This window comes from Maylandia zebra, linkage group LG17 (genome assembly GCF_041146795.1).
Source record: "Maylandia zebra isolate NMK-2024a linkage group LG17, Mzebra_GT3a, whole genome shotgun sequence".
NCBI lineage: Eukaryota > Metazoa > Chordata > Actinopteri > Cichliformes > Cichlidae > Maylandia > Maylandia zebra.
In genome coordinates this window covers 15,038,225-15,060,616 of record NC_135183.1, presented here as the reverse complement: position 1 = coordinate 15,060,616, position 22,392 = coordinate 15,038,225, and the positions used below count along the sequence as shown (strand labels likewise).

General features: G+C 39.4%; 1 protein-coding gene across 1 annotated transcript; it reads left to right on the top strand.

The window, feature by feature from the left end:
- Positions 1-32: 32 nt before the first annotated feature.
- Positions 33-22,013, top strand: ntmt2 (N-terminal Xaa-Pro-Lys N-methyltransferase). Its single transcript, XM_004569342.3, has 4 exons — positions 33-431; positions 9,578-9,750; positions 18,247-18,499; positions 19,601-22,013. The coding sequence occupies exons 1-4, from the start codon at positions 236-238 to the stop codon at positions 19,855-19,857; spliced, it is 879 nt and encodes a 292-aa protein (XP_004569399.1). The 5' UTR covers positions 33-235; the 3' UTR covers positions 19,858-22,013.
- The last annotated feature ends 379 nt before the right edge of the window (positions 22,014-22,392 follow it).

The window sequence follows — 22,392 nt, the reverse complement described above, 5'->3', positions numbered from 1 at the left end:
TCTCTAGCAGGTGATCTGTAAATCTGGTGGCACCTCCTGTGTGCTTCCTGTGAAAAAGATCTCTGCTGGTTATTTGAAAACTGGCAGAGACTTGTTGAACACTCAGCTAGACAGATATAGCAGCAGCTGGAGAAACAGTATCCTAAACGGGCACCACAGTATTCAGTCTTTTAGACTTCTCTGCTGTACCATTGCTCTTCAAGATCTTTCTGGATAAAAAGACCAACAGGACAAAATGGAGATTACACTTGAAAATGACAAAAACAGCTCCTCAAACTTTGAGTACAAGGGTGCTCACCAGGCATTCAGGGACCGCTGGAAAGGGACAGATGACACCATGTGTCGCCACAGCATGTCCTTTCACCTACACCACACACTGAGGAGTGAGTTCTTTGCCAGCTACCTGTACCTGCTAGAGAAGGTTCCACTGGGTAAGATGGGTCATAGAAATGTACTAAAATTTTTTCTTGAATGTTGATTTCATGACAGGTGTGATGTGTTCTTCTCTTCTTTTCATACCCATGTTTTGCCAAAGTCAGGTTGCTGAAATAGCTAAAATAACAAAAGGTTGTTCTTACTGCACCTCAGGGCACATTATAGACTCCTTCGGATAATGCTGATCCTTATTCTTAGACGGTTACTCGTAAATATTGATTTGTATGATTTTAAATCCTGTATCACCACCACTGCACTTACCTAGAATGCCAGGATTTACCTCTAACTATGGCTTGTTCTCAGATTTAGTTAACTTATGTCTTTCCAATGGTTCAATGGTAACTTTATTGCCCCCAATGGGAAATTGATTTGCAGTATGTCCATACACAAAAACACACACACACACACACACACACACACACACACACACACACACACACACACACACACACCAAAAAAGGATGTTGTAGTTGCTAAACGTAGCCAGCAAAACTACTTCTTAATTTTCGGAAAAACATTTAATGATTTGGACTGTGTACCCACTTCCTGTTTTATTTTGATATCACTCAGCTTAAGTTGACATCAAGTTTTTATTGAGTTGCTGCAATTTCCTGCCTTATCTGTGTCCATATATATATATATATATATATATATATATATATATATATATATATATATATATATACATATATATATATATAATTGATATGAAATTCTCACTTGATGTTGATAACAACACAATCAGTCCATGCATGCAAAGAACTCCAAAGAATGTCCATAAATCAAGTTATGTTTAATAATGTGAATGTGAATAATAGTGAACACTGAACACAAAGGACATGGAACGTCATGACACCAACTGAAATCTATCAGGAATTGGAAAGCAATCCTGTCACTTAGTGCAAATTAATATCAGCTGGTTTTGTCCCAATAGCTGGCCTATCAAATAATGTCTCATTACCAAGGTTTCGCACAAGAAACATCTCATGATGGGTAAAACTAATAAGCTCTCTCAAGACCTTTGCAACTTAAAAAACATACTGGCATTAATTAAAAAAGAATTTCTGAACTACCAAAGGTTCCAGTCAGCACTGCTGTGGCCATAACCCAGAAGTAGAAAAAACATAATTTCACCATAAACTGGGCATGACTAGGTGCTCCCCACGAGATTTCAGAGAGATGAATGAAAATAATTATTAGAATAGTTGTCACAGACCCAAGGACCTTACAAAAAGACCTGGAACCAGCAGGCACAATTGTTTAAAAAGAAAAACAATAAGTAATGAACTCTACCACCATGGCCTGTATGCACCAGACTCCATTGCTGAAGAAAAAGCATGTTGAAGCGCATTTAAGGTTTTTTGACCAACATTTAAACAAGGCTGTGAAATACTGGGAGAATATATTCTAGTCAGATGGGACCAAAATTGAATTCTTTGGATACCATAATGGTTGGAAGTCAAACAGCACTGCATATTAGCCCAAAACACCATACTGAGATGTAGGGCTGGGCCATATTATACCGTTCACGGTAATACCGGTATAATGTTAGGCAACGATAGGAAAATGAAATATGAGTAAAGCGCGCATGCGCAGTGCCTTTGTTTTCATACGCACATGGCCGATTGTTGAGTGAAACAGATGAACCAGAATTGGTTTGTAAAAATGGTGCAACTTCAGTGATGTGGAACTGGTTTGGTGTTTGTCCGTCAGATACACGACAAAGCACATTTTTTTGCAGAACATGCAAGCGGCCGTCGTTATTGTCGTATTTGTCGGACTAAGATGCTCTTAAATCTGGGAGTAATCTGGGTCCTAAACGCCGTATGCTTCAGGTCAAACAACACTGCAGCATCACTTAGAGTTAAAAACTGTCTAAATTCTTTCATCTTTAATAAAACGATCAGCATTGCTGCTTTACGAGGTGTAACTATGAAGTTTAACTTCCAGGCATCCATGAAAACAAAATGTATTACATTTAACGGAGTTAGAAGTTAGCAGGAAGCTAGCGGAAGTTATCTCGCTAGTTTCGCTAGTTACCTAAGCATGATATAGCATGTTCTGACTGAGAGATTTCTGAAAAAAATCAAACGTACAGCTCTGCTATCACTTCCAACATAAATGAAGACAGGAAACGAAACAGCAGTGACGTTTGTAGGGTTACTGAAGTTGGGCTAGCTAGTATATAATTATATGCTACGTGCTCGCTAGCGACACAGCTATGTTAGCATAACATAAACAGTGAATCTGGAGGACGAACACTAACACTTTTCCACTTATAAAAGTTAACGTGAAGGTTCCTCATGGTTAGAGACAAATGCAATCGCATGGCAGGATGCTGTAAACGGACCAAAGTTCAGTCAGGAGAACAACTGAGATAATCCATCCACAATACGAGGTTAGTCATTAATATACTGCAACAACATGGGAATAGAGCAGCTGCCAGAGAATTCAACATTAATGAATCAATGGTACAGAAGTGGAGGAAGCAAGAAGAATGAGTTTAATAAAGTTTGATTTATCTGACTGCTTTGTTTCACTTAATGTGCCTTATAATCCTGTGCACCTTATGGTCTGAAAAATACGTACTGCACACTGCAGTTTAATGTTGCAAAGCACCTCTTTTTAACTTCAGTGGATATTATACATGGTTATGCTCAGGATATGTCAGCCCCATTTCTACTGAAAATGCCTTTTGGTTAAACTTTCAGCAAGGAATTTGCATTTGCACTGTTACATTTTTATAAAGCTTTAATGTACATAAAAACCAGCTTCTTGTTTAAGTGAAAATAAATGGAAGGTTGTCTTTTTGCGCTAGTAATGTTGTGGAGTTGTATTTTGTCTCGCATCAATTATATCGTCAGTTATATCGTTATCGCAAATTTTCAAATATATATCATGATAAATATTTTTGGCCATATCGCCCTGCTCTACTGAGATGAAAGTTTGGAGTTGGGAACATGGTGTGGGGCTGTTTTTCAGCATATGGCACTGGCATGCCTCATTTTACTGAATGAAAGATTAAAGGAAAAATGTACCGAGACATTATTGATAAAAATCTGCTGCCATCTAACAAGATGATGAAGATGAAATATGGGTAGATGTTTCAGCAAGATAATGATCTCAAACACAGAGGCATGTAAGCTCTCTATTAGCTTCAGAGAAAGAAAATAAAGCTGCTAGAATAGCGCAGCCTGCCCGGAGTACAGTTGAAAGTCTTGGAAAGAACTTGAACAGAGTTCACAGAAGGTGCCCACTGAACCTAAAGGCTTTGAAGACCGAGGAAAAATGGGCCACAATCACACCTGAGCAATACGTGCGAGTAGTTCCTCCATACGGGAGGTGTTTTGAAGTTGTCATCACCACAAAAGGCTTCTGTACAAGGTATTAAATAAATTAAAATAAGGGTGTTCAATATTTTTTTCCCTGTGCGATTTTTCATTGTTACACACAACTTGATTTATGGACATCTATGTTTTAATTTCTTTATTACTGCAGTCAAGTGTTCTAGCCATTCTCAAGATGTTTTTCTTGCTTTCTCAGATTATCTGAGATTATTGCTTTGGCATTCACCTTCATAGGCTTCTTCCTTATGTGTTTTGGACTAGTTCACCTTTTTGTTTTTGTTTCTGATAACTGTTTTGTTGACTTAGTAACTGAAAGCACGTGTCTGACTTCATAAATCTCTTATTTTGGACTGACTAACTGACTGTCTACATATGGGTCTTCTCCCTACTTAACCATTGCAGTACATCTTTTTGCAACTCTGACAATCACCTTTATGGTCAGAGATGCTTTATTGCAGGGGTCTCAAACTCACGGCACGGGGACCACTTGCTGCCCACGTCACCCCTACTTGTAGTGACGTGAAGAAATATAATGCAATTTGGCCCTTGAAGTTCCTTTTTTTTGATAGGGAGGATTTGTTTGTTGTTGAGTTCAATGTTAAAATAAATTCTTTAAAAAGCAAAAAATGATTTAATATGAAAGCAGTATGAGCAGAGAGTACAAACATGTTGAGGGATTGGCTGTGTCAGTTCATTAATGGAGATATTTGTAAAGAAAACAATTTTCACTAGCAGTCAAAAACTAATGTGTCTGATTTTTTATTTTGCTAAATACAAAAAAGGTTATAGCAGAAATGCTGCCATGTGTCTTACCAGAAAGAGAGTACCAGTTTGTTTATTTGGTAGTTCAATAAAGGGCTTCAGTTAAAGAGTGAGAAAAAAATATATATATTTGCGCTCATGTTTGCAGTTTTGCCTTGTTATACAACATTAAAAAAAAAAAAAAAGGCAAAACACTACATTTTCAGAAATATTTTCGTGTGTTTGTTTGTTTTTTGTATTACTTGAGCACTAACGTAGCCCTCCAATGAGATGACACTGCCAGCAGTGGCCCACAGCTCATTTAAGTTTGCTTTATAGGCTTCAGGCTTTATGGGAGAAACCCCTTAAAGATAAATTTCCCCTATGACTGATTAGTGCAGTTGTATAGTTTGCAGGACATGCAGTGTGCACTATAACAATAGCTCTTTTTCCTTTGTTATGTTTTTTATATAATCTAAATAGATGTTTAGTGACTGTATAACCAGAATAGTCATTTATTTGCACTAAATTTTATTGCATTAATTGCATTACAATACAAAATGTTATATTTACTTATTTATTTAGGTCAGTGCATGTTAATGAACATAAATGTAAAAAAAAATTACATGAATGTAAACATACCAGATTATAGCCAAGGGCTAATTTCCATCTGTTGTCCTTAAGCATAAAAATAGACATAATAATTCATAAAAATTCATCATTCATTCATAATAAAAACTCCATCACCAAACTTACACATACACACCATTCTGTTCCCAAATAAAACATTAAAACTATACAACTCATACATGATCACACACTTGATTTGTCCATAACCAGTTTTTAACCTTTGCCTTAAACAAATTGAATTTCGAGCATTCTCTAATGGGTTGAGGAAGACTGTTCCACAGATGGCCTCCCTCTACAGAGAGGACGTTCTGCCCAAATGCTGTCCGTCTGTGGGGTATAAACAAGTCTCCTCGGATTGTAGCTCGAGTGGTCCTGTCTGAGCTACCAAATACTTAAACATTCTCACATGTGCATGTTCATGACATTGTGTCCCATTGTGTGAATGCAACTTAAACATGTAAAATTATATATATATATTATATAAAAGATTTTAAGTTCCCTTTATTCTATATAGATTAAGTAGCCCTTTTCCTACTTTTGCTACCTTATTCCCTAAAAGGTTGACACAGCAGATGGAATACATATGTAATTTGGCACTATTTAAATGTATTAACTTATTTATTTTATATCAGATGCCATTTGTAATGAAATAGACGAAGTTATCACAACATGTGTACATACATTGAATCCATCCTACCTTGTATCAGAAAGTTCAGTCTGGTGTGGTAATGATGTGATATGATATTTTGGGATATTTTCTTGGCACACTTTGGGCCCCTAGTATCAAGTGAGCATTGATTAAATTCTATACCTTAATATCCAAACCGGACTCATCTTCTAACAGCTGCTTTCAGCAGATTAATGCACCATGTCAAAAATCTCTGACAATCTCAGCCTGGTTTCTTGAACATAAAATTGAGTTAATTGTATTTAAATGACCTCTACAATTAACAGATTTCAATCCAAAAGGGCACCTTTGGCATGTGGCAGAATGGGAAATGCCTCATTGCTCCCTCGTGGCAGCTGACAAATGTGCAGCAACTCCGTGATGCTATCATGCCAAAATGGATCAAAAGCTCTGATATTTTCAACATCTTGTAAAATCTTCTAATTAAGGTAAAGGCATACGGGGGCAACCTAGTAAAAGCAAGGTGTGCCTAATAAAGTGGACAGAGTACAACTCTTTCCTTAGATAGAAAGGTGATGTGGATATTTTCATGTAATGGTCACACTAGAGTTGCTGCATACACCTCCAGTATATTGCACTTCGCCTTTCACTAAAAGATAAAAAGCATGTGAATCCCTTTTAAACAACAACAAACAACACCACTGTTCAATAAACTGTGGTGTTACCTGCACATTTCTGCTTCCAGCCTATCTGAAAGACTTATACTATTAGCAAACAGAAATTCCTGGTAATGTTACTTGAAATAAAAAAATAAAATTACTCATTGACTACAAGAAAGGATCCGAGATCAACAGGGCCCTAAAAGTCTTCATCAGGAACTCAATAGGGATGTGGCAAACAACAGTGAGAACATAAAGAATTTTGATGGAGAATTTATATAAAATGCCTTCTTATCATTGTGTTAGTTTCCCAAGCAGCTACAGAAAATATATAGGCGACATTGCCTATATATGGCCAAATGTACTCCCCATCTGTCTTAGTATGCATATGAACCTGAGATCCCATTTTTAATCCACGGGATTGAATATGATGTTGGTCCAGCTACAACAGATTCAACTCTCCTAGGAAGGCTTTCCACAATGTTTAGAGGAGTGTGTTGGAAGTGTTGGAACAGGAAGGGACGGATCCACAAATGGGATCATATTATTGTCTGAATTATCTATGCTGAAGTATTAAGAGTTCCTTTCACTGCATCTAAGGAGCTTGTCTCCTGAAAAAGAACCCCACATCGTAATCCCCCCTCTACCAAACTTTAGGGTTGGCACAGTCCACCCAAGCAAGTACCGTTCTCCTAGCAACCACCAAACCCAGACTCAGCCATCAGACTGCTCTGCTCTTTTATACACCTGCGGCCATGGATGTGACTGAAAAACTTGACTTTAATGATTTGGATTGATGAGTGAATAGATATGGCAATATAGGTTGTTGCCATATCTATTGCTTAAGGGGGTTCTCCAAATTCAAATTCCAGAGGTCACTTGACTTTAAGCAGCAAATACAGCTGATATCAGTGTAACCAGACAGGAATTTTGTCCGTAATTGTGGCTTAGATGAAGCCTTGATTGGATTTGATGAGCAATTGGTTGTAAGTCCTGGTAATTCCTAATGTTTTCAACAACTTAGCCTTTCTCCCAAGTGCTGAACCATATGTGTAATGAAATATTTATTAACAGAAACAAAGTAAAATTTCTTTTGTAGCTTTGTTTTTATACCATTAAACAGTTACAGGATAGCGATTTGTTAGTGTTAATGCTAGTGAGTGAATTGACATATATGAATCATTAATGGTTAGTACATTCATATAAAAAGTGTCATTGGAAGCACTGCAGTGCATTAACAGTTTAAATAATAGCTAATCATCTCCAGAGTGCACTCATGTCTATCATGAGATCATGGGCTGAACAGCAGCAACAGGAGATCTTGAGCTGTAGGTCATTCTAGCTCAAACGTGTCTTATTTTCTTACCGTCCATTTGATACAAGGACCATTAATGGAATGACATATCAAACACAAGAGCACTTACTCATGTCAGACAGTGCTATGCCGTCTGATCTACCATCAGGCGGCTGCAGTCAGGTCATTTACTAACAGCGTGACAGATTAATCCTCATACCTTGTATCATTTAAGCAAGTATTCTGTTACACAGAAAGTCCAAGATCAGCTTCTAATGAGCTGGTGCACTTTCAAGGTGTGAGGTAGATGTACAGTTTGATTGGCAGACAAGTGTGCTATCAAGCTGTCTTCAGGTCTTCTCCGTTCTTCTCGACATTTCTATACTTACACTTCCCCTGAAAGCTGTCCTGAGGGATAACATGACAAGTAAACACCAGTTGTAGGTGCTTTGATCAAAGCTGGTACTGTGAGAAAAATGTTAGGTCATAACCACATTTGTCTCCTTTTACATCTTATTTTAGTGAGCCTGGCCAGGTGCAGCATGATTAAGCCACCGTGTCATGAATCATGCTATTAGTTATCAAACTGACACATTGCCCTCAGCCTCCTCCCCGAAACAACTTGTTATGAAGTCAGTGACAAGAAATATGTTCATTTATTACAGAAATTATTTGCAGCTCAGTAGAGCTGAAGTAGTGGAAGTTTGGGATAGTTTAAAAAGCGAATTATAAAGTTTCTTGAAAGGCAATATCGAAATTTCAACACTGTATACATTTCTATTATCAGCCTCCCAGTAATAAAACTTATTCGTTTTAAACATTTGTAAATTCACAACAGTAACTTGAATCAACCACAGGGTTATCATGTACCATATAACAGCTGAGCTGAGTGTAGGAATACTACACCGCATCCCTATTTATAGTAGTGATCAAATTATCATTCTACATTTCCTATGGGACTGAAACCATCTTCATACAGAGCAGTCTGGTGTCATATTTGTAATGCTTCAGAAAAACTCAAACCAGTCAAAAATAATCATATCAAACTAATTGATCATTATTTAAAACAGACATCATTCTTATAAATTCATATCTGGTAAACTTCTTAACACTTTCCCACTATAGCTCATTACATGCGTTGATGTAACGTGTTGTCACATTGTAATACATGGGTTATCGCTATAGCATAATTTTGCGAAATGGTGAAGTCTAAAAACTAACACAAGTTTGAAGTCTGAAGTGGTGGCAATGACATTCTCACTCACCCTCAACCAAGGGCACAAACACCTCAGAGGGTGCTTCCACAGTAACCACATGTTACATGAAAAGATTAGGTACTCTGAAAGAACTGAGTGGATATAATAGATTTTTGCAGAACACAATTTAATATTAGTGGATAAGCGTTACAATACAGAAACTAGGAATAAGCACTGGCAATGTTTATAATTTACTAGCATCAGCTCTTGTTGTGAGGTGTTGATGTTAACTATAGCGCCACTGAACTATATTTAGAGTGAAATACCATGCCTATTTTGTGCCTGATGCGGTTGTGACAGTTGCTGCTAAAAATGGGGAAAGCTGTGAGTGTAGTTCCAGAACTTTTTCTCTGTCCTGCAGCTCTGCCCTGCACCCTTATCCCAAATGTTTAAATGTTTAATCTCACATAATTCTGGTTCTCAATAATATTCGTATCTCATACAGAATACAAGACACATTAAAGGAGGAGTCTTGTGACTGTCATTGAATAGTAATAAACAGTCTGTGTAGTTGGTCAATTGTGTTCAAATGACGTTCTGGGTTTTATGATAGGTCACCCGGTATGTTTGTCCTTGTGTTCTAACAGTGAAGCTGTTCCCAGTCACCTGTGAGTACATCAAAGGAGAGAAACAGTTCTACTACAGAGCTCAGAAGTTCTACGAGGATGTTCCTGCCTCAGAGGAGGGCATGATGGGAGATTTCGTAGAAATATCCAATGTTGATCTGGAAGGTTCCCTTCAGTTTTTGAAGAGGTTCGTGGTAAGTCAAAAGTTAGTACCTCACATTCAATTAATAGAATCCAGGCAAAAACAAATCTGGGAAATTTTCACGCATGCTGGTCACTACAGTGGGCAGCTAGTCAAAGGCTGTATTCTTGTATTTGTGTGAGTGTTGTTGGTATACTTGAACATAAACCACCCCATTGGACTCTGATGTGTCACTCCATACCCTGCCACCCACTGATCGTTTAATGTTACTATGATGTGTTTCATTGTAATTATTGTTATTTAACCCTGTCATGCATGAATTATGACAACCTCTGTCAGGATTTTTTTTAAAGTATTTTTATTCATCTTTTCATACCTTGCTCCTCCCCTTTGTGAGTGTGGACGCTTCATCTCTTTGCTCTTGAATGCTTTGCTTCTTATATTGATTTTTATTGATTTTTATGCTGATTTTTTCCCTTTTTTCCGTGTGAGCTTACCTGCGATAACTTCTGGACACTTGTAGATCATTAGGACTAGAGTGTTCTTAACAGAAACAGCAACATTTTATGGTTACCTTATCCTCAGCGCTCCGTGTGTCTGTGGCCTAGACACAGCTGAAGCCTGATTACAGCGTCTGGGCACCGAGCAGCCTCAATAACCTGGAAAGGTGCTAACTGCTAGGCTAACTAGCAACAAGATGCCTTCCCTCTCCACAGATGACTACCACAGCCTCCTGCAGAAGATTGCAGTACTGGAGACAAAAATTCATCGCTTAGAAGTAAACGTGGAGGTAAATGGACTGTGTGGAAATGAAACAACCTTGCCTTTGATTCAAAACAATGGCGATGAGCAAGCTAGTACACAGCTAAGGAGCACAGATAACATGACCAAGAAAGTAGACTCTGTGCATTATTATAAATCCTCAAGTGATAATCCCCCCTTAGACTGTCTTGGTGCAAAACCAAGACATAAATCATGTCTCCTGGAAGTAGGGTTGCCAACCGTCCCTTAAAATATGGAATCGTCCCGTATTTCGAAACAAAAGTACACGTCCCGTATTGAGCTAATAAGGGACGCACTTTGTCCCGTAATACAGTGAGAATCAAAAGTAGTCTATAAATGTTAATGGAATTAACGCTTTGTTTGAAAACATAATTCCCAGCCCCTCTCCTGCTTTGTGACCAATGAGCTGACACCACACTTATGACAATTCGAGTATGACAATTCAGATTACCGCTCATCTCATTGGTCGAGGAAAGGTCGCTTACGGAGAAAATACCGGAAGACAACAGATGACCACAACAACAAGCATGGCCAACAGGGAAACAAACGCTGACACTGCGGTGCAAGTCTCGGACGACAGTACACCTAAAGCTGGACATACACTGTGCGATTTTTTCAGTCACGTTATTCAGCTCCTGCTCAAACTGCACGATTGACTCGCAGGGGTTAGACGTTGGTAGGTCACGATGCAGGTCTCACACTATACCGCCCGATGCTCTGATGCGACCTGAGTGCTCACACTGTGCCTCCATAAGATGAAGGTTATAACAGAAAATCTGTCGCTCGCTCTGTCTTTCACTCACACAGACACACACACCACCACCATCAACTTTGCTAAATTGCTAATGAAAAACATTGATCAGGCAGCTGTGATTGAGCAGCAATGTAGATCCAACTATTTTCACGGTTGTTGTGGTCGTGATCATTTTGTGAGGCCACATTGGAAAGCTCATCCGAGCCTTTTCGAAGTTCTACAAGTTGTGCCTCCATTGCTTGTGTCCAGATCACACGCTGCACTGCTGTGCTGCTCCGTCTTTTTCACCGACGTTTACGTGTTTGCGCGTGAGCAGTGTGAGCGGCTGTGGTGACACCTTCACGAGCGATTGATGATCGGGAGCTGGTCGTGAGGTGTTAATCACTTCTCGTTACCCCACGTATACTACACGACGCACGATGAAGGCCAAAATCGGTCCGATCACTCAAAAATCGGCTAAAAATGGGCCAAAAACCGCACAGTGTAAGCCCAGCATTAGAGCAGCAATGTTTGTTCCCCTCAGAGAAAGGGAAGAATGGGAAAAGGAAAACACCTGGCTGGAAAAAGTTAATATGGGCATGTGCAGTGAATATCAGCGCTATGTGGCCAGAAGTGTGATAATATAATTTATTTTGTGTAATAAACAACTGCAAGGATAGATGATTACAACAAATAGATGACTAATACATAAAAGTAATACATAGATGAATAATGATGATGAGTTAAGATGCGTAATCATGGGAACAAGCGGGTTTACAAACAGGAGCAGCTGATTAGCATTAGAAAAGCTGAAATAATACCTCAACTGAAGCCAATTGTACTAAATGCACTAAATGTGCACTGTTACAAGAATATTTTTCTTTCTATTGTTTTCTATTATTTTAAGTTAAGCAGGACAGAGTTCTTTTAAAGAAAGATTTACTTATATTCTCAAAAGTTAAGCATGACAGGCTTCTGTTTAAGAAAGAGACCTGTTTTACTGTGTTAATGTTGTCATTTTGAGCTAAAAATAAATGGCTAAATGATCATTTGTTTCACATGTGTTCATATCACAAAGAATAGAATATGCATGTACTTAAATCAACTTCAAGTCAAAGGGTTAAAAAAATAATTTCACACACAAAAAAAGAGCTAGAAAATTCACCACACTGGGAAGGGTGAAGACAACTGGGTCGCCCGGCCCTGGCCACGAGGTGTCCCTTATTTATTTTTCAGGGAGTTGGCAACCCTACCTGGAAGGGGGAGGACGTATCACAGGCAGGGCACAGCGAGCTGAAATCTCTGAAACCGACTGGCCTTCACTTCCTACGAGACAGAGAAGCTCTTCTACCCCTGTATACGGGAGGAAACAGGACTGGACAACCGTGAATAGGAAGGTTAACAACAAACCTCCAAAACAACTGAATGTGAAACTGCAGAACAGATTTGCTCCACTATCAAAGGACCCTGGATCTATATCGGACAACCATCCATCTAAAAGCAGCGAAATAAGGTCTGAAAATCTGTTGAAAAGTGAAAGGCCACAGGGAAAGCTAAAGGCTAGGCCTGAAACTCTGATTGTGGGTGACTCTGCCGTAAAGGATGTACAAAGGATGTGCGGTAAGAACACTAAAGTCCTCTGCTTTCCTAACGATATGGTCAACAACCTGAAGGAGAGAATTCTTCAAATTGCAGATGAATATCCAACTGTGACAAACATTGTTCTGCATACAGGGTCAAACGATGTGTCCAAACAACAGTCGGAGGTTCTGAAACGGGCTTTACTGGATTATTAAATACTGTAAACTCTCTGAATGCAGCTGTATTCATCAGTGGACCTGTACCGCCGGTCAGAGGAGGAGACGAGAGATTCAGCAGGTTGTTTACACTGAATAAATGGCTTATATCAGCATGTGCTGACCACTCAGTGCACTTTATCGACAACTTTAATATTTTTTGGGAACGCAGGCATCTGTTTAAAGCAAATGGATTTAATTTTAACAAGTCAGGGGTGAAACTGTTCACCTTCAACTTGTTTTATTCCACACGTCATCCATCCGTGCTTGGTGCCAAGGCTGAGATAAACAAGGAGTTATCTCATAAAGAGGAACAAACAGTACTCCAAGAACAGACAAAGCCCAGCAGAAACCTTGAGGAGGAGCTCCATTTGCCCACACCCGGGAAGAGCCTCAGAAAGGAGAGACATCCATGGCATCTGAGGAAGAGCCTCAGAAAGGAGAGACATCTAAGGCAAGAAGAGGGGTCCCTATTTGCCTCCAACTCTCTCAACAACACCAACGACCAGGACAAGGGACCACGACCTTCCCCAGTCCCCCAAACCCCTGACAGGCCATCACCCTCCTCCCCCTCCCTTTCTCCCTCCTCCCCACACCTGAAATTCACTGAGGAGATGATGGAGCGGGTCAATGCTGGGCTCAGATCTACCCCCCGTCCCAATCCCTTTTTGTCCCCCATAAACCCCCCACCAGAGCGGCCAAAGGTTCGCCATCGAGCCCCACCCTCAACAGAGCAATCGAAGTCACATTGCCCAGCCTCGCCCCCCTTAGTTCCTCCTTACCACCTTCATGCTCTGTCTCCGCAGTCTGATGTGTGATGTGTGAAGGGTCCGGGCTGTGAGGATTATGGCAGTGATGACTTTTCCCAGGAGAAGCTGGGACCCTGTTTACTAGAAGGTTTTAAAATTTCTGTACTTTTAGGTGACAGGAGACATGTGGCCTGGTCAAAACACAGAGAGCTGCACTCTAAAAGATCTTTAAACATAGTAAACATACCTTGTGTGCCACAGACTGCTCCCAAACACGAGGGGACAAGTAATACCTCTAAAACACTTAAGTTGGCTTTATTAAACATTAGATCTCTAGCTGGGAAAACATTTTTAATTAATGATTTAATCACTGAGCACAGCCTTGATTTTATGTTTTTAACTGAAACTTGGTTGGACCAAAGTAACAGTGGAGCTGTTCTCATCGAGACGACCCCTCCTAACTACAGTTTTATCAGTGAGGTCAGGGTGAGCAGGAGAGGAGGAGGGGTTGCTGTCTTATTTAATGAATCATTTCAATGTAAGCAGCTATCTCCTGGAAGTTTTCAGTCTTTTGAATATGTGGCTTTACAGCTGAAGGCCCCATCCAAAGTTGTGTTTCTTAATGTTTACAGGCCTCCCAAACACTGCACAGACTTTTTTAATGACCTCAGTGAACTGCTGTCTGTGATCTGTGTTGATTTTGACTGTGTAATTATTGTTGGGGATTTTAACATTCATGTGGACAACCCTCAGGACAAAGGGACTAAAGACCTGAGTAACACTCTGGGCAACTTTGGGCTGACTCAGCATGTAACAGAGGCCACACATAATAGAGGACACACTCTTGACCTACTGATCTCCAAAGGCCTGAGCATTTCAAAGGTTACTGTGTCTGATGTGGGCCTGTCTGATCATTACTGTGTTTTCTTTGAAAGTAAAATCTCAGCCCACACAAATATATCAACAACAGTGATCACAAAACGGTGTATAACTGAACACAGTAGTGCAATTTTTAACCAGGTCTTCCCATTAACACCTGACCTGCCCAGAGGGTCAGTCAATGAGCTCGTCAATAGCTTCAATGCTAACATGTTAAATGTAATGGACACTATTGCTCCCATTAAGGTGAAGGTTATCTCTGGAAGGAAAAAGTCTCCCTGGAGAAACTCCACACTGGTGAAAAATGAAAAAAGAGAGTGTAGGAAAGCTGAGCGCAGATGGAGAAAAACAAACCTCCAGGTTCATTATGACATTTATAAAGAGAAACTTCACAATTATAATTTACAACTGAGGAATGCAAGGAGGTCCTACTTCTCTGACATCATCACTAAAAACAGTCATAATGCTCGGGTCTTATTTTCTACAGTTGACAGGCTAACAAACCCTCCTGTGTCAGTGGCAGCTGAACTTCATTCGACCATGGCCTGCAATGACTTTGCCAAATTCTTCACTGAAAAAATCCAAAAAATTAGACAAGCAATTGGTACATCAACAGCAGATCCAGGATATGTACTGTATCCACCAAAAAAATGTTTAAACACCATCAAACAGTTTCAACCTATTAACAGCAAAGACCTGGAGGACATCTTAGGTCAACTGTACTCCTCCTCCTGCTGTTTAGATGTCCTGCCAACAAGTTTTTTCAAAAAGGTCTCAAAGACTTTAGAGTCAGACCTGTTACAGATCGTCAACTTTTCTTTATTATCAGGTGTGTTTCCAGAACCACTAAAAATTGCTGTAATCAAACCTAAGCTTAAATTTCAAAACTTACATTTAACTACTGATTTTATCTACTGTTCTGATTTTATCTGTTTTGATTTTATATACTGTTGTTTGTTTGTTTGTTTGTTAATTAGTTAGTTAGTTTATTTGCTTGTTTTATTCAATTTTAAATCATGCTTTTTATTTGTTCTTGTTTCTAATGTCTCTGTAAAGCACTTTGAATCACCTTGTTGTTGAATTGTGCTATACAAATAAACTTGCCTTGCCTTGCCTAAAGATGAATAAAAATAGCTTTTAAGCTTTAAAGTATATGCTTTGCATGCACTTTGTCATAGTTTCTGCATATTGTCCTGTAGTATATCAATTTGCAATGTAGCTCTTAGTGTACATGCCAGAATCTATTTTTGGTGAGAAATTTGTCATCCTTATTGTACAAAACAAATTATTGTTTCATGATGATGGCGCCTCAGTGCAAATTCTAATTATACTGGAGTCGTGATGGCAGCCTCATAAACACCCACACAGAGTGAGCTGAGCCAACAGCTGGTAATCACTTTGTACTATGGTATTTTTATTTATTTATTTTTTAAAAACAGCGCTAACTTCTGTACAGTGGACAAGGAAAGGATTTCTTTAATGTTCTGGGTTTGTCTGTGTGTGTGTTGCTGCTGTAGACAGGGGAGTCAGGCTACATGCCCTTTATTTACAAACTCCCAAGACTGCTTAAAAGGAACTACAAACAATTAGGAGGCATCCTTTCTCTAGCAGTAATATAACCATATAAAATTATAATGCTCAAAAAGCATAAAGAAAATGGGAAATTGGGATAGCAATTTAAACATTAATGTACACAGTGGACTGAAGATATTGAAAACACTGTGAATTTTCACATTCTATATCAATTTCAACTTGGCAGAGATAGGGTTAATGATTTATTCTATTTCAAACAGGCCAATGAAACTGGGAGCCAATTTTTTGGACTCCTGTTGAGCTAGTTAATAGGTATGCCCTCATTGTCATCTGTTGTGATTTTATTTTGAAAGGATGCTTCCTGTTATGCTGCGGAGTATATGCGAGAGTTCAATAAACAAAGTCACCTTTTGGTGTGAATGCTCCGGTAAAAGCCGATGCCCCACGTGTGATTATTCCTCCGTCTAGATAATAAGTATCTTCAATATTCATGCAGATTCTGCTAGAAGACCCGTCTCTGCTAACAACTCCATACAGAGCGCAATGTTCATAGGAGGGGACATCTGAGGGTACAGTGAGCTCACCTTCAGTGGCTGGGAATGAGGTGACTCCTAGCCAAGCCATGCTTCAAAGGTTAATAGGCCCATAGCAGCAGAGGTCATGGTGTTGTGGGCGTATTCTACCCACACCAGCTTGGAGTGCCATATTGACAGGTTGGAGGAGACATTGCACTGAAGAGGGACCTCAGTCTAAAACTCCCATACACGAGAGCTGAACTGGAGCCACTAGTTAGAGATGATGTCAGAAGGAATGCTGTGGAGTCTGAATGCGTCCACCAGGCTATGGTGGACTCAGGTTTTATGCAGACCCTGCCCCACCAAACCCTGGTTTGGCCTGGGGCATTGCTGGAGGCAGAGTGGGTGGAGGTTAGATGTGTGCATGGGGACAGCCACAAATATCCCATAGTGCCGCTTCAGCCAATTCTCCTATTAGCAGCAAACTGTCGGAGTGGGAGACTAGGCACAGCACAGTATAGAAAGAGTGCCTGGTATTCCAGTGGGCAATCAACAATGCTCCTTCATTATTACCTCCTGGGCTGCCTTTTCACCCTGTGTTCGGATGGGTGATGGAACTGCAGTGCCTCCGTCGCATGAAGGATGCCAATGTCCGGATCACCTGGTGGCATCTGGCTCTCCACCAGGTGGTCCATAGGCCAGGGATGGAGATGGTTGTCACTGATTTCCTCTCCTGCTCGGCTAGGCCTAGATGGCTCTCCATCGATGGGGGTATGGGTGGCTTGTGGCTTAGCTGCAGGGGGGTAGGGGGGGGATGAATGGCTTCAGGGTGTGGTGTTCGGGGAGGGCTCTCACACACATAACCTGCATCATCTGATTATGTCTCCCCATTGTGTGTGGCGTAAAGCAGGAGGATCATTATTCTCTTCCAAAGTCTCTTCCCTGGCTGTGAACAGCTTCTGTTTACACCTGACGTTTCCATTAAAAAAAGAGTGTGGCAGGAAAAGATTTAGAACGCATCCAGATTAAAGAGAGCTACATAAGTGCACAGCAGTATGGCAGTAATTCACTGAAACCAAGAAGCTTCCTGTAACAGAGCTCCTGTGGGCCCCCATACTTTCCTACAATCATAAACTGGGGTCCCTGATGTGGAGGGGTTGTAGTGAGGTCAGAATACCAAATGAAGAGGAAGAAAACCAGCACAAGTCAAGTGAGGTGACTTTTTATTCCCTTGTGTTAAAGTTCATTGCTTTGTTACCCTAAGGAACTGGGGTTGATTTGTTTGGTACTTTTGAGCATGAAAGCTTGACACCTGGTAACATAAAACATAAAGTATAGAACTTTTTATGATTTAGACATGATAATAATGCACTACTAGAAGAACAAGAAAGATTTAAGCATCTTTTTGTTTTCTGTAAAATTGAAAATCTCATTTTATGACTACATTTGCTTTATAGACAGTCTGCATTTTCCTAACTTTAAACTCTAAGTATCCTTTAAAATTAATTTGATTAAAGTTATATGAGTCTATCCTTTCTTTTTCTTTCTTTTTAACAACAGGGGCCCGGTAGTGCGGGCACACAGTGTGCTCTGGATTGTGGCTGTGGGATCGGGCGGGTAGCCAAAGGTGTGCTCCTTCCCGTGTTTGAGAAACTGGAGATGGCAGACATGATGGAGCACTTCCTGCTCCATGCACATGAGGAGTACCTGGGTGACGATGCTGACCGTATTGAGACCTACTACTGCTACAATCTGCAAGAATTCACACCTCCACAAAACAAGTATGATGTCATATGGATGCAGTGGGTGGCATGTAAGTATGAAGGTTATCTATACACTCTGCTCATGAAAGATCAGGTGTATTGATATATTTGAATTTTCATCTATTGTACAATGATGCTTCAAATTGTATACTTATGAAGATACAGTATACTCTTAAGTACCTCATTATACTTATACTTTTAGACTTAGAGGTACAATGGCTTGTCACTTAACTGCTGTCCTCTAAGTTACTGCCCATGTACCCTTGACAGAAAGCACTTATACCCTCGGCACTTTATCTACCTTATCTTTGGCTGATACAAAATACAGATACAAAATGAAACTTTTCCAAATATTTTGCATGCTGTTGTAATTCTGCAAACTTGTTGATGCATTTTGCACTTTTTCAAACAGAAAATCCTAAAATTCTTTAAAAGAATGTTCCGAGGTTCTATTTTTATATTTGTGCTTATGAATTATTCTGATCTCATATTGTTTTCCTTATATATTATGTATCTCTAGTTTATTTTAGATAACTTTAGGTTTATTAGTTCCCTTTGGCATCCCCTTTCTGTCCTTTTAGTCTCATATCTGTATTTTGTAGTTTAGTGTCATTCATGTTAAGTTTGCCATGTCTCCATATTTTTTTACTTTTTGTCTGCATCAAGCTCACATTGTCCTAGTCTCTCAGTGTTTGTGCGTCCTGATTTACTTTGATAGTCCCCTGTCTCGTGTGCTTTATGTCCCCCCATCTCGTTATGTCTAATTTGTTACTGCTGTGTATCACAGTGTCTCTGCTCCCCTAATCACCCTCCTGTATGAATATATTATGTCGGTCTCCCTTTGTCCTTGAGCGTCAGCTCATTTTGCCTAATGTGTCCGAGCTCCTCGTACCTCATAGTATGTTTCCCAGTTTATTTTGTGTAATTTGAAGTTTTCAGTTCCTTTTGTATTTCATGTCTAGCTTTTTGTTAATGAATTATCTTCTTAATAAACGACGTGACTTTTGTTAAGATTATTCTGACTCAAGGTTTTTGCATTTGGGTGAAATCACAGTCACTGGACTTCCATAGTTCTATTGGGGGACTTGATGATTTCTGCAGTGACTAATAAATCAGTTAGAAGTAACTATTTTTCCTGTCTTTCCCTTTAGGCCACCTAACAGACAAGGACCTGATGAACTTCTTGTTTCGCTGCAAAAAGAGTCTGCGTCCAAATGGTGTTATCATAATCAAGGATAATATGGCTAGGCAAGGCTGCAAGCTGGACCCCATCGATAGCAGCATTAGCCGCCACCTGGACATCATGAAGACCATCATTGCCAAGGCTGGACTGGAGGTCCTGGCTGTTGAGAGACAGGGAGGCTTCCCAGAGATCATTATGCCTGTCTGGATGATTGCTATGAAATAGAAGAGACAATTTTAGTGCAAACAGCTTAAGCTTGTGGTTTGCTTTGATAACACAAAGGAAAATTCAGCTCATAGCTGAGTTCACTTGATATTTCAGGATTTTTTTCTGCTGTTTTGCTGAAAAGCAGAACAACATAGCTAGAAATCTTAGCAGTGTAATCCATCTATAAATGTTGAAAAAGCAATGCGGACAGCATGATGGCAACCAAGGGGATTTTATGGAGACTGGGGCTTTTTTTTTTCTTAAGGCCACAGTATACACACACAGTATAAGACAGCATCCTGTATGTCAGCAGATTCATACTTTTATCTCTTTATATCTTTATGACATCAATGATCTTGATCTTGTGGTTCAGACTAGTTTTGAACTAAATCAAACATCAACACCAAATATGAATCATGTAAGATTTAATAACAAAACGTTGCACAAACTTGTAATATATATCTGGATACATTGTCTGGAAAATGGCATATTATTTTTGTTAATAATATGTTATTTTTGTTGCATGCAGTGGATGGATACAGATACCATGCCATTTCAATTGGTTTTGCTAAGGTGTAAACTAACTTTTAAAAGCTTTGTTTAGAAAACTTGACAGCAAACAGCTGGGATGGTTCAGTATGTCATCATACTGTGTATTCTGGGAATGCTTAACAGTTAAGAAGTACGGTGGCCCCCTAGAGACAAAGCACGTACAAACTCCAAAACACGTACAAACTGCTCCATGATGCTAGGGGCAGTGTTTAGCTTGATTTGCAAAATAAATGGCAAGTTTGTTGCAAACACAGGGCGTTGGATACCGGCGGGAAACACCTGCAAGGATAGAACAACCACGCTTTATAAGAAAGGTAATATGCAAACTGTTGTTTGTTTAATTTGTTTTTAATTACTATGAACGCTTAGCTTAATGTGGAGTCAAATCTGACGTTAACTAACAGTCAGTGTGCTTTGCTCAGAGAGAAGCTCAACACTGCCCCTATTGTGCTGGAACTCTTCTGTTGTGTTTTGGAATTTGTACTTGCTTCTGAGTTTGTACTTGCTTTGTCTCTAGGGGCCACCATAAAGAAGCACTGGCAGAACTAGAAAATGCTGTAGAGGTCAGACACCTAGCTTGGGCAAGCCGATTCCTCAGAACAATTTTTAACTTTTTAGCCAAGCTAACCTTATCATAGTTTCAGTCCAGTCAAAGCTAACTGTTTGCATAAAGTAATATTATAAATGTAGAGCAGTATGCCATTCAAAACAGCACCAAACTAGAATGTTTCCACAAAGTGGAAAATTACAAATGAATCACATCCCAACTGGGAGTATTTTAATTTCTCAGTTTAATTAGTCATTGTGATCTGTGTGTAAAACAGGGATGACAGATCTCTGTCTGAAATTACATAGACTCTTACAGCATATGTTGGCATGTTTATAGAGCTGATGTGGAGACAGTTTAGTCGTTTTTTGGGGAAAAATAATAATAGATATTAATTTTAAAAAAGCAAAAAAACAAGCACACCCAAAGATTGCAACTCCCCCCAAAGGGCAAGGGTAATACTAAAACTTGGATATTTCATGCTGATGTTAGCATTGGTCCCCAATAATGACATCTGTATTGGTTTCATACATCATTTGTGCTGATGTCAACATTGTTAACATGGAAATCTAGTGTAATATACTCATTTTTTCTGTTGTATTGTATTGTTGCAGACTTTCGAGAGTTCCCTCAAGTGATCCTATTTTATAGATGCTAGTTGTTTTTTCTGTATAGGAAGGGTTCATCTGTGTAGTTTCTTGACAAACAGTTTCAATGGAAGGAGGCAGAATCAGATAAGCTCTCCAAATCTCGATCATAGTTATTTATTTCTGAATATCACCACAGATCTTGTCTGGCTGGACTGACTGTAATCTGCTTGCAAACTGCAAGACATTTACAGTCCTTTTATTTTAGACCTCCTCTCTTTGTTAAAATCCTTATTAAAAATAATAAACTGAATTCATTTTTATAACCAAATCTGGGCAAACACACTAGAGTTCTCTAGGAAGTACAAAATTTATCAAACACAACCACTAAAACCATTTTTCTTCTGTTCAGTGTGCAGTCAGTTGTAAATACTTTTGCCTTTGTGTATTTTTAAAAAAATAAATTATCATGTAATATTGCAGATTAATAGATGTGTCATGTTTTCCATGCTTTTATCGAATCATACTGTATATTTGTTTTGATATGAAAACTAGTTTTAGCTGGACCATTTTTGTAAACGAAAACGTCAAATTGAAAGCTAACAGTAGCTTAGCCAACAGACTAACAGTAGAAGCAGCACATTGTTTTAAACTAATGATTTTCAGCTGGGCCCTTGAGGTGAATGTGGGGGTTATTTCCTGATTTTGACAGACAGTGCCTGTTTTCATATCTGCCCTGGCTTCATTTCAGGCCTGTCAGATGTTGTCTGCTTAAGACACATCCAGGAGTCACCACAAATATTTAATATTTGTGTGTGCAAGCGCTCAACAGGAGTGGTACAGAGCTGGGCCATCCAGAGATTTTTA

What these genes read in the sequence shown, in the direction of transcription:
- ntmt2 (XM_004569342.3), top strand. Translation starts at nt 236, where the DNA reads ATGGAGATTACACTTGAAAATGACAAAAACAGCTCCTCAAACTTTGAG. An exon ending in GCTAGAGAAGGTTCCACTGG is followed by an intron (nt 432 to 9,577) that starts GTAAGATGGGTC and finishes GTGTTCTAACAG; the next exon opens with TGAAGCTGTTCCCAGTCACC. An exon ending in ATGGATGCAGTGGGTGGCAT is followed by an intron (nt 18,500 to 19,600) that starts GTAAGTATGAAG and finishes CTTTCCCTTTAG; the next exon opens with GCCACCTAACAGACAAGGAC.